The sequence below is a fragment of the Puma concolor genome, chromosome D1, assembly GCF_028749965.1.
Source record: "Puma concolor isolate L17-30 chromosome D1, mPumCon1.1.hap2, whole genome shotgun sequence".
NCBI classification, from domain to species: Eukaryota; Metazoa; Chordata; class Mammalia; order Carnivora; family Felidae; genus Puma; species Puma concolor.
This window is the reverse complement of record NC_141676.1, coordinates 44,389,374-44,406,431: the sequence shown is the minus strand read 5'-3', so window position 1 is coordinate 44,406,431 and position 17,058 is coordinate 44,389,374. Positions and strand designations below refer to the sequence as shown.

General features: G+C 48.0%; 1 protein-coding gene across 1 annotated transcript in view; it reads left to right on the top strand.

Moving 5' to 3' along the window:
• The window catches only part of INSC (INSC spindle orientation adaptor protein), a 127,057-nt gene that overhangs the window by 72,669 nt on the left and 37,330 nt on the right, over positions 1-17,058 (top strand). Inside the window, exons 6-7 of the mRNA XM_086677906.1 lie at positions 3,812-3,925; positions 9,883-10,008. Of these exons, the coding sequence (XP_086534032.1) occupies positions 3,812-3,925; positions 9,883-10,008 (240 nt within the window). The remainder of the gene's footprint in view (positions 1-3,811; positions 3,926-9,882; positions 10,009-17,058) is intronic.

Below are 17,058 nucleotides of genomic sequence, written 5' to 3'. Positions count from 1 at the left end.
AGAGTTACAAAACTTCTTACATGGTAACTCAGGACTCTGAAAAGAATGTTACAAGAATCTTGGGTGGTAGCTTCAAGGTTTCCCATGACCTAGCCTTAGACGTCCTGAAACATTACTTCCACCAAGTGCTGGCTTTTATTTGTCAAGCAAGTCATTGAGGCCAGCCCAGGTTTAAAAGGTGGTAGTGGCAGGAGGGAATTGGAGCTCACGTCTCTATGGGAGGAGTAGCAAAGAATTTGTGGCCATGTTTAATCTGCCACACCCTGTCACATCAGCCCACATTTATGTCATTTCTTTGCATGGCTGGGCTGCCCTAACTATGTCCAACTATGGATTCTCTATCTGAAGCTTTACACAGAGGCTTCACTGTATTTTCCTGGCTCCCTCTGAGGAACTTATTCCAGGCTGATGTATGAGAGTTTATCTCTCCTGATCAATTTCACGGGTCTGCAGTCACTGCCTGAGAAACAAAAATACTTTTTCCTTTTTGAATTCCTTATTTAGAGAAGCTAGATTGTGTACATTTCCTTAACCCTTCTTTATCCCTTTTTCCTGGTCTTCAAGATTCAGGGGTTTTGTGTGTGTGTGTGTGTGTGTGTGTGTGTGTGTGTGTGTGTGTGTGGTGTTTTTTTTTTTCTTCTCTGCCTAGTCTGTCTTTAAAAAACTATTTCTGTCATTCAGTCTCATCAATCTTTGCTCCATTATTTTGTGTCTTTTCTGCCACTCTTCTTATGATACAGGGTGAAGCGTACTTTTGACACGTCTTCAGTTTCTCCTTGATTGCCTGAAAAAAATCTTGATTTTAGAGACTGTGTTAGTTTGAAGCTGACACCAAGATAGGATATGATAGATGCCTGTGAAGGATGAAAGGGAGGAAGTGGGGCAGGCATGGAAAACCATGTTGCAGGTCTGAACACAGAAACAAAAGGTGGAAGGAAGACTCGAATAGGAAGAGACGTGGAACTTTCAGGCCAAAGGAGTCCCCTCTAATGGCCACGGGCTGCAGTAGTGCCCCTGCTCTGCTCTGTCACAGCTGGGAGTAGCTCAGGGAGGTATGGCCTCAACAAGGACACAAGGCTGGATCCAGAGGGACAGCAGCTGGGGCTCTCAGTCAGCTCTGCCCCCTGCAGCAGGAGCTCTGGCTCCCACAGGGTGGAGAGCTGCAGATGCTAACGGGACCCAGGATGGAGAACCACTCTCCAATCTGGTGAGAGTTGCTAATGAGGCCAAATATTCTCCTTGTTTTGAGACTTCTATCTTTGCTGGTCCAGGTGAGGTCCTGCCGACTTTGAAGGAGATGGATTCACTGAACTTGGAAAACAGGAAGTCAGATTCACAGGATTTCAGGTCCAACTAACTCCACCACATATCACATGCTTGACCTTGGTCAGATTTCTCATGTCTGTTTCCTCAAGTGAAGTGACGGTTGGACAAGACTTGCTGAGGGTCCTTCAGCTCTGACATACTGTGACGATTTCAGTGGGGCCTTTGATCTCAAATTTTTCCAAATTTATCTTTATGAAAAGGATGATTACAACTTTTCATTGTCAGAGAGCTGATTCACTGAGATAATCTGAGGCATAATTACGGTATACGTGCGTAGAGACATTAGCAAGAAATTATTCTCAGGCGTAAATGGTCTAGTGTTAGCAGATGATTGCAAAAGACATTGGGTTGAATTGTTTAACGTCATGCTAATTTGCTTGAAGTGCAAACACTAATCAGGAACACTGAGTAATTATGATTTAGGTACAAGCCCCCAGTATATGAAATCGGTGTTTTCATGTGAGCATTAATATGACTTACGTAAGTGCTTACGGTATGATGGGGGAGGATTCTAAGAAGGACGTTCATTACAGAGACTTGCAGTAACAAATCTTGGTTATTAATTTTACCTTTTGTTGAATATCTTATAAGAGGCATCTATCAAACCTTAGGGAATAATTTTTACATTTAATGTTGCTTGATTAAATACGCACTTAATCTTAGACTGCTCTCTGTAGAGAATTAGTTTATTGTATGTGTGAAGTATTTTATGAGTTTGAATAAAGAGAAAAAGAGAGTCATTTACCTTGAGCCTTAAACACACTTAATTTTAATCATTTTACAAATGGGGAAACTGAGGCCTAGGGTTTTTTTTTTCTCTATTGCCCAAGATCACAAAATGGTAACCACTGACAATTTTATTTTGCTTCCATGTGCCGAGTACCTTTAGAAGTCCTTTATTTATATATTGGCTACCTTTTCTTTTATTAAAACAATTTTTTTTAAATGTTTATTTATTTTTGAGAGAAACAGAACATGAACAGGGGAGGGGCAGAGAGAGAGGGAGATATAGAATCTGAAGCAGTCTCCAGGCTCTGAGCCGTCAGCACAGAGCCTAATGCTGGGCTTGAACTCATGAACTGTGAGATCCTGACCCGAGCTGAAGTCCGACACTCAACCGACTGAGCCACCCAGGAACCCCTGTATATTGGCTACCTTAATAAATGGGTATAGCCACCTTAAGAGATAGACGCTGTAAATTCCACCCTGTTTTACACAGATGAAAACTGAATCACAGAAGGGCTAAATTCCTTGCTCTGGGGCACCCGGACACCATGGCAGAACCAGGATTTGCACCCAGGGCAGTTTGAGTCCAGAGTCCCTGCTTTCAACCTCAGGCACACTTCCTCATCAACGTAACATGTTAAAAAAAGGCAATCTGGCACTAGAACTCAAGTCTATTTCCTTTTAAGTGTTTTTTTTTTCCCCCGTAACGGTGGGTTTAATTAAAAAACAAATCCATTTTGATATTTTAAAATAACATAGCAACTGCTCAGAGCCCCCAGCTCTGGAGGTGTGACTTTCTTGCATGAAGCACCCCCAGGGCAAGTCTTCCGAATCACTGTCTCCACATCTCCCAGGAGAAACTCCAGCAACTAGAATTAATTAGCAGGTAGGAATCATTTATAATCAATGAATCATATGCTTCAAAGCAAATGGCTGATTATGAAGTAGTTTCAAGATACGTGAAAAAGCTTTTTCCCAGAAATAAGCTAAACTAATCTTTATGTCTCATTTGTTGATGAATTTTCCATTTGCTTTTCTTCCTGGTCCTCCCTGGGTCCTAGGTCCAGTCACTTCTAGCCTTCTTACCACAAACCTTAGTTCCCTCAGCTTGGAGCGTTGATGACATTCCCGAGTTACCCACTCTTAGACAGGAATCCCAGTATTGCTATTTTGGCCTGGCTATACAATGCAAATGACCTCCCAAGGAGTAAGCTACTGTAGACTACTTCTCTCTTTTTTGTTTTGTTTTGTTTTGTTTTGTTTTGTTGGAGGCTACTTCTCTTGACTCAACCCCTGAACCCATTACCCAGCTGGATACCCACCCGTTGGCTATCAGTCATCCCAAACAAACCAATTCTTTGGCCATAGCAGTAGCAACCCCTTGGTTTTCAACTTTAGGGTTGAATTTAACTTCTGGTTTCTGTCTTCATTCGAAGCCAGGAGAACAACAAAGCAGTACTTGTTGAGACCATCAGTACTGAGAGCTGATTTTCTGTCGATTGGAACGGGGCACATTTGTTGTCGATGCCCCAGGGGTTTGAAATTATCCCGTATTTCTGAAATGTAGTTCAGACCTCATACAGGCTCATGTCTTTCCCAAAGCTAGAACCTCACCACCCCCATACTGGGACTGTGAATGGGGCAGGATTATAATTTCTAGGGGGCTTTTAGGAGCATGGATCCATTGGTATTCCATTAAGGAAGATTAGTGGAGGATAGATGAAGTGAGTAACCATCAGACTTTGCTATCTTTTCTTAGGCACTGGTGAGAAAAATCAATGCCTCAGACAATATCTACACCACGGAATCCACCACAGGGAACCTGTTCAGCCTGACCCAGGAGGGGGCTCCCTTGTGCCGCATCATCGCCAAGGTGAGCTTCACGGTTAGAGGCCAAAGTGACAGGCTTGGGGAGAGTGGGAGGGAGCTAGTTTGGTGGGAATAGCTGGCTCCAGAAGTTGTTGGCTGTATGATCTTGAAAGAGTCACGTCCCCTCTTAAGGCCTTGGTGTCTCCATCTTTAATAGTGGTTAGACCCTCTGATTTCAGCTCCCTCTTGAGAAGAAAGCAGTGCCCCCAGGGTCTCATCCCTATACTCCTCTTAATGTGGTATCTGTTAGGTATATCAACTCTCCTTTCTCATCTCTACATATCTCACCAAACCCAAACAAAACATATCCCCCAACTCAGGTTCTTGATGAATCCCCCAAACACCTGCAGCCACTGCAGTACCACATGAGAAGACAAAATTGAGGGTAACAGTGGTTTTCATCAATTACAATGGGAGTTCTAATTCACCAGCTTCGTGGGTAATTTGCCCCTACGCTTGGTGTGCAGACACTTAGGGTAAATACAGGCAATTGATGATCCTAGGCTCTCACCAGGGTCTTCTATTTCATTTTTGCTCATTTTTTTTTTTAACTTGAGAAATGACATTGCCATGGAGATAAAACTAGTGATCTAATTGGACACAAAGTTATGTCTTTCAGGAGATGTATGATGCCAGCCACAGGAAGATGCTGTGGTTCAGTGGTCCCCAGTCTTGCCTCTGTCTCACAATCCCTCAGGGGATTTGGGAAAACACAGATCCTTTTGCCCCCACTTAAATTTACTGAAGTCCTGGGATGAGACCTGAGAATCCACATTTTAACGAGCGCTACAGGTAGTCATGAGGCATGGCCACTCTCAGAATCACTCACCTAAGCCCTTAAAGAAATCTGGAAGAGGAGTATGGAAAACAATTTGACAATAAACTTCATATATTGAAAAAAAAAAAAGAAAAAAAAGAAATCTGGAAGAGGAGGGTAAATGCTTGTCAACCCTGCTTAGGGGAGCAGTAAGTCGCATATAACCACAACAGGTAACATTTGAGCGTTGCTGTCTTGCCGTCCACTGTGCTTAATGCCGTTCAGACATTATTTGCTTTAAATCACAAAACCATCCTAGGAAGTTGGTATCAAGTTGTTCTCATCCATAATTGAGGAAATGGTTTAAGGGACTTACTCAAGTTCACACAACTGATCAAGAGTGGAGTCAGAATTAGAGCCCAAGTTTATTTACTTCAGAGCTCATGGTCCCAAAGCCCACAGTGGTGACTTCTGGTTTCATCCTGGCCCTTTAGATTCTTGGGCCAAAGAGTGACTCAGAAGTTCTCAATCCTGATGCATGTTAGAATCGCTAGGGAGCTTTAAAAGTCACACAGCTAGTAAGTGAGGGAACTGGAATTTGAAACTGCCTGCTTGGCAGCAAAGGCTATGCTCTTGCTTACTATTCTGAACTGCCTCTTAGCAACCCTCCTCCTCTTTTTCCTTCTTCTCCTCCTGTTCCTTCCTCTGCCCTTCTCTCTGCCTTCTACAACCTTTGTTATTTTCTGCATCCTTCCTTCTCTCCAAGCATTGTGCTAAGCTCTTCATTCATTATCCCATCTGATCCTCTCAGTGATCTGATGATGTGTAATTATAATTCCCATTTTTGAGATGAGGGAACAGAGGATCAGAGAGAAGGTAAATAACTTGTCCGAGGTCATGCACATTAAGTGCAGAGCTGGGATTTTAACTAGATGTTCTGCCTCCAGAATCTTCATCTCAATCTTCTTGTGTCTCGAGTCCTTGGGAGAGAGTAGACAGAAGGCTGAAGCAAAGAGAAGATTCAGTGATGACTCCCATCTTCCCAGCCTGGAAGAGGGTGAGACTGGTTCCTCCAGTGGAGTCACCATGTCTGAGTTTCTAGTCCTGACAGTGACACAGGAGCTGGGAGCCCCTGGTGCACTCTACACAGCATCCTCACTGTTGATGCTCAGGTAGTGTGCCCAACACTGTGACAAATTTGGGGCAAATCTGGGCCTCGAAGTGGCCTGCCCACCTACCTCCTCAGGGCCCAGTGTGGTCTGTCTTTGGGCCCTTCATCTGTCTGAGGTCTGCCTTCTCAGCCTCTTGGGTTCCTTTGAAGACCAAAGAACAAGCCCAGCCCTCCCTGTGATGGTAGTAGTGAGCCCCATCCCTTCTTGAGCGCAGAGCAGAACAAACTCCCTTGTGCTATGTCACAATTATCCTGCTCTTCTATTATTTCCCCCATCACTAGCCTACATCCCACAAGTAGCCTCCTCAGCTTTATGACAGCTTATCCCAAGTCTGCCTGAATAATAGATGCCATTATACGCATTGGCTTTGAGCCCATAGCTTTCTATAAAATTAAACAAGCTCTAGCCAACAGTGCAATTCTGCTAGCTCAGGCGATTCCCAGCTCTACTCTAAGACGAGTGCTGTTCTTGGGTCCTTGAGGGGTTTTCAGGGTGGTCCACACAACTATTCCATGTACCTTCCTCTGGAGCCTCCTTCGTCCTCTCCCTTCCATGTATTCCAACCCTTGGGAAACCTTTTATGAAGGTTTGAGACATTCTTCTAACCAGGAAGCTTTCCATAGACTGACCCTCACCTGGGTGAGGCCCTCTCACATACATGAACTCAGTTGTTCCCCCAACAGCTTGGTTGTGTAGCTGCTGTGACCCTGTTCTGTGCCGAAGTTAACCCGCAGCAAAGTCAGGATTTGAACCAGAATCCCCTCAGTCTGGATTCAGCATTTCTTCCCTTGAGATTTCCCAGTAGCTAAAAATGCAAAGAAAGCTATTTTCCACAGGCTTGGCAAACAGTGTAATGAGAACCCAATGCAAACGGGTACTGAGGCTTAAATATAGTTATGCTGAGTTCAGTGCCTCCCCAGCCAAAGGAAGCCTGCCACATTGATCCTGGCTCTCAGTCTGGCATTCTTTGGTGCCATTTCTTTGTTGTCTGCTCCAGATGTAAATACCTACCTACCTGTCCATCTATCTATCATATCTATCAATGTATCTATCTGTCACTTACCATCTCTATCATCATACATATAAATATTTTATACTATATATGATTAAATATAAACACACGCATAAAAATATAAACATACATATGTGAACACACATATATAAATGTACCTACATACATAAGCACATATATGTGTATAAATAACTTATATCTGGAGGGAGGTCAATAATAACCAGCCGGGCTGGCTGGGGAGAACTTAGGACTTCTGTTTCTTCTTACCTTAAACACTAATTTGATTTTACTTAGTGACTCTGAGTAAGGTCTTTATGTGGAACCCTCATCAGATGTCCCAGAGACCATGAGAAAGTAGGAAGACAGGGATAAAGGATGGTGAAGCAGGAAGTCAGAGGGGGTAAGTGTCTTGCTGCGCAATAGATTGTATCTTCATCGGAGGAGTGATGTGTATTTAACATCAGAGTGATTCTCTTTGACCCTTCCACAGCCCCCATGACTCCTTGGCTGCCAGAGCCTGAGTTCAATATGGACCAAGGCAGTCTTGCTCAGTGCTTAGCCCAGCGTCTGACATATACTGCACCATGAATAGTTTTTGGCTGCGTGGATGAATTTATCGGCCATATATGATATGCCCGTTTCCCACCAAATGAACCACCCCAACAGGAAGTAGGAATACGGAAGTTAAAGAACGCTCTCAGCTGATTGTAAAATGTCAGAATTTACGAACTCATCTTGGTGCCTGCAGTGATAAGCAGCAAAACTCTTAGAATGAAGAAGGCTGCCAGGCTGATCTTGGTGGGACGCTGGGAAGGGCGGATTTGGGAGGACTTGTTGCAGCGAGTCTGTGCTGGGCCCTAGAAGTCATCGCTGTGGCTTCTTCTAGTTGCTCATTCATTATCTGCGCTGTCAGTCACAGCTGCGCCCCCAGAACATGAAACAGTGCCTGGTGCTCGGTACATTTTTTGTTGAAAGAGTTCTCAGAAATCTGACAGTGGATGATATTTTGCTGGACTCAGCTTCTTACATTTTTTTCAGTTTGGGGAACAGAGTGTAACGGGTTTAGTTAGAGCCAGGGGTGGTAAGGTTAAAGGCAAGTGCCCTCAGGGCCAAGTTCAGATCAATCTTCACAAGTTCTTTACTGCTGCCATCCCCAGGCTCCCTTGCAGGCCTCGGGGAAGGGGATGATGGAGGAAACAGGGCAAAGCCAAATGTAGGGTGTCCAATTTCTCCTGCTCTGGACATCCACGGTGGTGTTGCCACCGGTTTGCTGGGCGCCTGGTGAATCTGCTTTGGGATCTAAGAGCCATGGTGGTTCCAGTGATTCCTATAGAATAAATATGGCCAGTTAGGATGAGTGCCTCACCTTACCCCTGGATTCTTCCCAGAAGTCCTCCCAGACTGCGGTGAAGTTCCACAAATTAAAGGTGTTTCCATGCCCAGCTGTTACAAAACAAGTATGCGCTCACACTCAGCTAGGGTGTTTGTTGCTGAAGGTTTTTTTTGTGTGTTTTTTTTTTCTTGCAAACTAGAGTAAAGAAGGGAAAACATGGATGATGTAGATTTGGGTGAATGATTTCACCCATCTGGCTTGCTTTTTTTTCCCTCACAAAATGAGTATAAATTCTAGTATTGATATAAATAAAAGTCCTTTTTTGAGTGCCTGCCATGGTGGTTGGAAGGATCTGAGAAGTAATGGTGTTTTTTGGCAGAGGGAGAGCCTGCACAGGGCACTAGGCTTCAGTTCCCTTCACTTGCCTCAGACTTGCTTCTAGAACCTATTTCTGAGGACTCCAGGCTTGTTCTGTGACAGGCTGCTGAGAGGGAGTTGCCAGGTATGTGGAAACAGTGTTGACTGGTGTTGAGGCTGGCCCTCACAAATATGTCTGCCCTAGCCCCTGGCACCACAGCCCCAGAAGCATTTGGACAGTCCTATTTCCAGTTTGGACCATCAAGGGTGACATTACTTTTGGAGGTGGCATTTCATTGCAGTATGCATTTGAGCATGGAAGTGTGTGTGTGTGTGTGTGTGTGTGTGTGTGTGTGTGTGCACGTGTGTGTGCGCGCTCGTGTGTGTGCATGTGTGCGTGTGTGTATGTGTGTAGTTTAGGTGAGGAAGAATTCTTTTTTTTCTACCATCTTCTTAGGTTCTCTGGCTGGTGCCCTATAAATCGGGCTGACAATTTTCTCTTAACAGGAGAAAAACAAGCAAAAGTTTATTAGCATATGCATCACGATTACACATGGGAACACTCAGAGATGAGTGACTCAGAGGCTTGGTTAGAACTTGAACTTATACAGCCTCTTAGCAAGAGAACAATACATTTTTAGAGAACTAAAAAAACAGATAACAGGCAACCTGAAGAGCACTTTGAGTCTCTAAGAGTGGCACGTTGTAGGAAGGCAAATCTATGGAAAACTGGTGATAGATGAAGGATAGTAGGTAAAGTTTGTTATGAGGATTGCCCTGATGGCATCTCCAGGCTGTAAGGGTCTAAAGTTATCTCTGGTGAAATTTATCTCTGTGTAAATTTATGTCCTCCTTCTGGCAAATAGGAGGAGGGCAGAGACCTCTGATATCTGCTTCTTCTCAGTTGCCTTCAGCTCAAAATAATCTTTACGGCAAAGTGATGTGTCTGGGGTTGGCATATTCTGCTGCCCTAAAGACCCAAAAGCATATCAGCTGAGTGAGGGATGACAATTATTCTTTTTTTTTTTTTTTTTTTTAATTTTTTTTTCAACGTTTATTTATTTTTGGGACAGAGAGAGACAGAGCATGAACGGGGGAGGGGCAGAGAGAGAGGGAGACACAGAATCGGAAACAGGCTCCAGGCTCTGAGCCATCAGCCCAGAGCCCGACGCGGGGCTCGAACTCCCGGACCGCGAGATCGTGACCTGGCTGAAGTCGGACGCTTAACCGACTGCGCCACCCAGGCGCCCCAGGGATGACAATTATTCTTGAGTCAACCCCAGGAAAGGTGACACAGGGAGGTGAAGTGACATTTTCTTTTTCTTGGCAGGAGGGTGGTGTCGTAGCCCTCTTCAAAGTCTGCCGGCAGGATAGTTTCCGGTGCTTGTACCCCCAGGCGCTGCGCACGCTGGCCTCCATCTGCTGTGTGGAAGAGGGTGTCCACCAGCTGGAGAAGGTAAGCGAACAGCTGGCTGGCTGGGTGGGGCTCAAGGTCTCTGAGTCAGGTGGGTAGTGGGCGGGGCCTGACAGATGTGGTGACCACCTGGGCTTCTTCCTCTAAGAACCTATTTTTCCCAGGCATTGCTCTAGTGAGGCTGCTGGGATTTTGACTATGGAAGTTGATGAAAAGGAAAGGGATTAAGAATTTGGCCAGGAAGGGCAGGGCCCAGAGGGGCACTCAGTACTTCCTGGGTAGAGAGGCCAACGGTCCAGTGGGCAGAACACAGCAGGAGGCAGGCAGGTAGGGTGTGGAGTGGTGTCAAAGTTCAGGGCTGTTGGTCTTTCACTCATGGCCCCAGTGAAGGAGGAGGATCCTGCTGCCTGGGGAACAGAGTGGGCAAGAGAAGGACGGACATTGGCCTGGTCAAGCAAGTGGGGCTCAACCAAGACAGAGGGATTAGGTAAGGGAAACTGAAGCCGAAGTCCAAGTGTATGTTGGGTCAACATGGCACGGGATGAGTGGGGCCAGAGGGAAGGTAGTGATCTGGTAGACCTAGGTGCCTCAGCCGCTGGCCAACCTAGGGCGATGTGACTAATTCTAGCTACCACCCCCTTCCCCATTCTCTCCAGGTTGTAGAGCTGAGATTGGGGGTACCTTGAGTCTGGTCTGTATTGGGATGGGGCAAGCAAAATGCTCCCCTTCCTCTGTACCTCTGTCCCACAGTCTGGTCCCAGCTCCCAGAAAACCTACCCCCCACCCCCAGCGTCTTCACTTTGGTCTGGACTCCTAGTCAGAGGGTCGTCTCACTTTCCACCTGCCTCTTTCCAAATCTACTCAGGTTATGGGACAGTGTTGTAGGATCATGGACTCAGAGATGCTTTTGGCTGAGGGTGGAGGATAGATGGGGACTTGGCTCATTTTACAGATGAGAAGGCTGTGGATCAAAATGGGGAAGTAATTCGTCTGAGGTCATAAAGCAAGATGGTGGAAGAGCTAGCACCACCCCCCTGGGCAGAGCACCCCTTCCTGCAGGGGTGGAAGCCTTTGTATATGTGTGCTTAAATAGACAGCGGAACGGGAAAGGGGGCAGTGACAAAACAGACAGGCTCCAGGAAGTAAATGCATTGGGCACCTCCAACTTTCCGTGCTGAATAATCTTCTCTTCTCCCACAAAATCTTCTTCCTTGGGTAGTGGAAACATGGCCAGACTGGTTTTGTTTTTCATCTTCTTTTCCTGCTGGTTACTGGGAAGAACAGGAGGGAAAAAATAGAGGGGACTTAAATCACCAGTCCTCCAAAAGCCGTGGATTTCTTGGCTTCAGAGAGTTTGCAGAGCAGCAGGAAATTTTTAATCCAGGGAAGAAAACCAGCAGGGCTTTTTTTGTTTGTTTGTTTAGAGCTAAAAACCTGTGCAGCTGGGAAGTCTGGAGGATATTTTTCCTTCCACCTTCCTGCTGCTGCTCCAAAGCTAGAAGGCACGAATGCATCTTTGCAGGGGCTGCCCTGGCCTGTGCTGATCTAGCCCCCAACACACATCCCTTTTTAACTCACTAGAACCCTGTGAGGTGAGCTCTCTTTATGTCTCCATCTTTTTTTTTTTTTCTAACGTTTATTTATTTATTTTTGGGACAGAGAGAGACAGAGCATGAACGGGGGAGGGGCAGAGAGAGAGGGAGACACAGAATCGGAAGCAGGCTCCAGGCTCTGAGCCATCAGCCCAGAGCCCGAGGCGGGGCTCGAACTCACGGACCGCGAGATCGTGACCTGAGCTGAAGTCGGACGCTTAACCGACTGAGCCACCCAGGCGCCCCTCTTTATGTCTCCATCTTAAAGGCAAGGAAACTGAGCCTTAGGCAGTTTAAGTAACTTGTCTAAGGTCACAAAGTACATTCTAGAGCCAGAATTTGGACCCCATCTGCCTGAGTCTAATGCCCAGCCAACCTCACCTCTTCCCTGGTTCACTAGATACTCTCAGAGTGCCTAAAAGCCCCACAGCTAAATCAAGGTCGCCTCGCTGCTCCTGGCCAATGTGCTAAGCAGTCCCCACCCCCAACTGGCACAGGAGAAGGTAGTCCTAACTGGGCACTCCCCTCTTCCCTGGCAGCTTACTTTCTATACACAGACATTCCTGAAACACCTCTTTGCCAGGCAGAGGGGGGATGAGGTCGGCCTGAGAAGAGCCCCCTGGTGGTCAGAACAGCGCCTACACTGTACCGCCGTTGAGCTTGCCTGGTGGCTCCACAGGCCTCCTAATTACATTTGATGCTTGCCTGCGTGTGCAAGCGTCCCCTTTGCACAGATGAGGAAGCGGAGACCTGGAGAGCGGAAATGACTTGTCGCACAGAAATACACGGCTTATAATTCATTATTTTAGCAAATATTTATCTACTGCTCTTTGCCAGGCACTGTTTTAGGTGCTGGGAGTTTAGCAGTGAACAGAACAGACAACCCCCCCTTGTCCTCATGGAGCTGCCATTCTAGTGCCAGGGGGCGGCAAGTCGTGGCCCGTGGGTCAAATTCAGCCCGTGGCCTGTTTTGAGACAGCCATGAGCTCAGAATGGTTTTTTTTCTTCTGTTTTTAAATAGTTAAAAAAGAAATCAGAAGAATAACATTTTGTGCCACATGAAAATTATGCGAAATTCACATTTACAGTTTTTGACCCATGAAATTTTAATGGAACTGGCATGCTCACTCGCGTAGCTGTTGACTGTCTACTTTTGTGCCACAGCAGCAGAATTGAGTAATTGCAAGAGACCATACAGCCCCACAAAGCCAAAAACATTGACTATCTGGCCCTCAGCAGAAAACGTTCATTGACCCTGGTCCTAACAGGTAATGAGCACATCGTGACAATAACTAACATACATCAAATACTTGCTTTGGGTGGGCACTTTGCTCAGCCCCCCCTTCCATTGTGTTGGATGATGGTTACTCCTCTGGTGCTGTGATTATCCTCCCTGTTGCTAGAAGGATGGGAGACTTGGAGAAGTGAAGCACCTTGCCCAAGAGCACACAGCTAAACATTGGTCTAGCAGCCTTGTAATTGTAACGGCAGTTCTGCCCAGCCAGAGCCAGCCTGCACTGTGAACCATTATGCAGACCCAGGACTCAAATCTGACATGTTGAGCCCGATTTCCACCTTCTTTTCCTCCTATCATGCTGCTTCCAAAGTTACAAGAAGTTCTAGACCCAGGAAGGGCCAGGGCCTCTCTCACCCCTGCCACGCCCCCTCCCCCAGGTCCTGCCGACACCTGCCCTGTGTGGTTTGGGCTGCTGAGCGCTGGCCTCAGAGGGTCCAGTGAGGCCGGCTGTTGTTAGTGTCTAGGGGGGAGGGGGGAGAAGCCTAGAGACAGGCTGGACTGTAGAAACCCCAGCATGACCGGTGAGGCAAAGACGGGATGGGGGGTGTGGTGCCCGGGGCTGTTGCCAGCTACCCACTCACAAGGCCCAATTCATGCACTAGCCAGATAATGTCAAAGTTTCAGCCTTCCGCTGATTTACGGGCCTGAGCTCCTCACTGAGGCCACCTAATTAATTGGCAGTGAGAAATGTGCTGGATTTGGTGAAATTCATCTTTGTCATGTGGCTTTCCCCCCCACCCCACCCCCAATTCCCTCCAACCCTGAAGGGATCCATTAAATCATGCACAGACCTCACTGTCAGAAGTGTGGGTCTAGCCAGGGCACCAGGCACTCTGCCTCGTGATGCCTGAGCTCTGCCTGGCTTGGGGATCTTGTGTGGTCCCAGATTCAATCGTGGATTCATTTATTCACTCTGTGGAGTCACTTCGGCATCCGCTTCCTCATTCCTTCCGCCGTCCGGTCATCCATTCACTCATTCATTCACTCAGTCCATCGCCCACCAATCATGCTACTCATCCACTCCCTCATGACACATCCACCGAGAAGCAGCCCAGGGCAGTGGGGAAACCACGGCCTTTGATAGTCAGGCTCTCCTGGTTTGGAACCCAGCCTTCTCCACCTATGAGCTTGTGCTACATTTCCCTGAGGAATTTACTCACCTTTCCAGAGGTAGAGTCTCCTCAGTTAAATGGGCATGATGAATTCTACCTCCTAGCACTGCCAGAGGAGGATAGATAGACACTGACAAATGGTAGCTATTACGATTATGGCAGGTGCAAGGCTGATCACTGGGGTTTAGAAAATCAGTGGCCTGAGGAAGATTACAGTCCGGTGGACAGGGGGGTACGGACATGGCAGGAGGAGGGGTTGACGTGGTCAAAGACGCCACCTGGTGCACAGTATGGAGAAGCTGGCTGGGGCCAGAGCTCAAGTCCTCACGTCCTTTCCATGGGGAACCTGAGATTCAGGAACTTTGTCCCCTCTGCTCATAAACGTAGAGCTTTAGAACCAAGTCTGGCTGGTTTTAAAGCATGTACTTGACACTGTGCTGCCTTGAGAAGAGCTGGCCCTTCTGAAGTGGGGACTGCAGGGGAATGGCTTCCAGGGAGCCAGGCCGTGGGTGTTGGCTTGGGCAGGGCTCAGACCCACAGGGCTGGAGGGGTGAGATATCAGAGACACAGTAAAGGCTGCTCCAGAGGTATCCGAAGGGTCTTTCAAGAATCTATCCTTTTTTCAGAGGTCTGGTTCATCCTGGCCACCGCACACCCAGCATCTCCCACTGAGGGTGGCCGGGGAGAAGCCCAGAAGTTTAGACAGTGGAAAGGGCTGTCCCATGGCTGTCAGAGGCCACAGGCTGATGGCACAACCACTGCGTGGGATGCTGGTGAAGGCAGCCGCAAGGAGGCCATAGAGCTGGGCTCAGAGGGCCAAGGAGGAGCTCCCAGGGAGGCCAAGGGAAAGTGGCCTCAGTAAAGGCAGAGAGACTCCACGGCTGGCCAGTCGGTGGTGGGGCTGGGTGTCTTTCAGGAGCTCTATGTTCAGTGACCTCTGGGGCCCAGAAGGAGAGACAGTGTTCTCTGAACCCCACCTTGGAGAAAACTGGAGGAAGAAAACAAGGGCCCAGGAGGGAGTGAAGGCCCTAGAGCCATACACACCCCAATAAGAGCAGAGGGACCCTCCTCAGGCTGGGTGGCCAAATGACCGAGCCTGCCTGGACTGGTCAAGGCAGCCTTCCTGCAGGACTGAACAGGGAAGGTGGACTGGCTTACCAAGGGGGAGGACCGTAGGGCTTGGGGAGCCAGATAGGGGGCTGGGGAGCGACCTTGCTTTCCTCTTTATAACATGGGGACACCTCTTCCTTCATGGAGCTGCCATGATGCAGCACAACAATGTGGATACAATGGTGCAATACAACAACGTGGGCGCGGTGCTCAGTGGGGCGCCTGCACAAGGGAGCTCTCAGCCTGTGTTTGCTTCCCTGCCCATTTGTCTCCACCACTTCAGATTGATCTGTAGAAACCCTGCTCCCAAAGAGCTGAGTTCCGAGGATTTGACAACAGTCCTGGCAGATGTTCTGAGTGGTTAGAGGGATGGCCAGGGCATTGTTGGTGCAGGCGCTGGGGTTGGACAGGGCCAGGGGACAGGATGGGGTTGGAGGGGGCTGGGGACTAGAGAGTGACTGGGAATCTGAAGGGCAGGGACCTATGGGTCCAAGGCCATAAGGGGTGGGAGGGGGGGCACTCAAAGCCCAATGCTAAGATGGCCTCAGATAACCTCTAAGAAAGTTCTAGTAATTGCTTCCTCCAGCCTTAAGACCAGACACAATCTTGCTTTCAAAAGAGTTTCTTTTTATTCCCATCCCTTTCCTCGTTGTATTTTTTCAAATAAGAAGTTCACCCTGTGCTGGAGCCAAAGGGAGAGTTTAATGAAAATCGATGGAGAGATTAAAGATGGAGAGAAATTAAAGATGAGCAGGGGGGAAGGGATGAGGGCCCAATATCCAGTCCAAGGAGAAAATCATCAGAGGAATGGGAAAAATTCCTGTCTGTCCCCATGGAGCTCCCTCCCCCTCCACTGTTTCCTGGGCCAGCTTCTCGGGATTGAGGTGCCGTGACATCTGAAGGTCTGGGCTGGAATCAGGGGGTGCTGGATCCAGCTACTGAAATCCCAGAGACCCTTGGCAGGAGGGAGCGGGTGCAAAGGGACTGATGAAGAGGTTTTGCCACTCCTGCTGCTGTTTCAAAGGACTTTCTCTCCACTGCTTTTTCCTCGCAGGGTTGCAGGTGGTCATAAATAGGTAATATTAGCCCAAAAAAGTTAGCAGTTTTTCTTTTCTTTTGCCCATTTGAATCTCAAAATCACTATGTAAGGAAGGCAGGGAGAGATGGTTATGCCCAATGTACAGAGGGGTACATTGAGGCTGAAAGGCATAGAGACAGTGGAGAGCAGAGCCTGGACTGAGAACCCCATTCTTTTGGTCCCAGCTATGGGTTCCGTTTGCTACAGCCTTCCCTCCACACTCTCATTAGCTGAAAAGGGTGAAGTGCGTGGACGCCAGGGCAAGGCAGCTACCCTATCTGGATGGAGTCAGTTCTAATAAATGTGTCAGTGAGGTTGGGTAGGGAGAGTGGGGCAAGAAATCTTTGCTTAGTTTAACTTGCAGCCCCTTCTTTACCTATGAGTAGCTGCTGGAGAGGGGGGTGGAAGAGAACACTTCTGAATGGAGATCCCAGATGCCTCTCCACCTGGGGCTCAACCCACCCAGGCTTATCAGCTCCCCCTACCCCTCATGCCCCGGGGTCTTTGAGTTGGGAACGGGTTGGGACAGTGCAGAGAACCCCAGGGTTCCAGGTCTGCTGTCTGTGCTGTGACAGACAGACAGGAGTCGGGACTGCCACGGTCACCTTCCCCATCCCTGCAAGGGGGCTGTCTAGAAAGAGTGTGGTTCATCTGCTTCCCTGAGTTTTGAGTCCCCCAAGCTCGTCCCTCTGCCTCGGGAGCAGGGGTGAGGGGACTTGTAGGAGGCCAGGATGTGAAGAGACCAGAACAAAACTAGGCACACTGTCCCACCTCCCTGCAAGCCCCCCACCTCACCACAGGAGTTCACGCTGGGATTACAGGCCAGTATTGTTCAGGCTGAAGGAAGGCCCTGCTGGCTTGGGGAACTTCACCCCATGCGCAAGCACAACCTGAGTTTGGAGA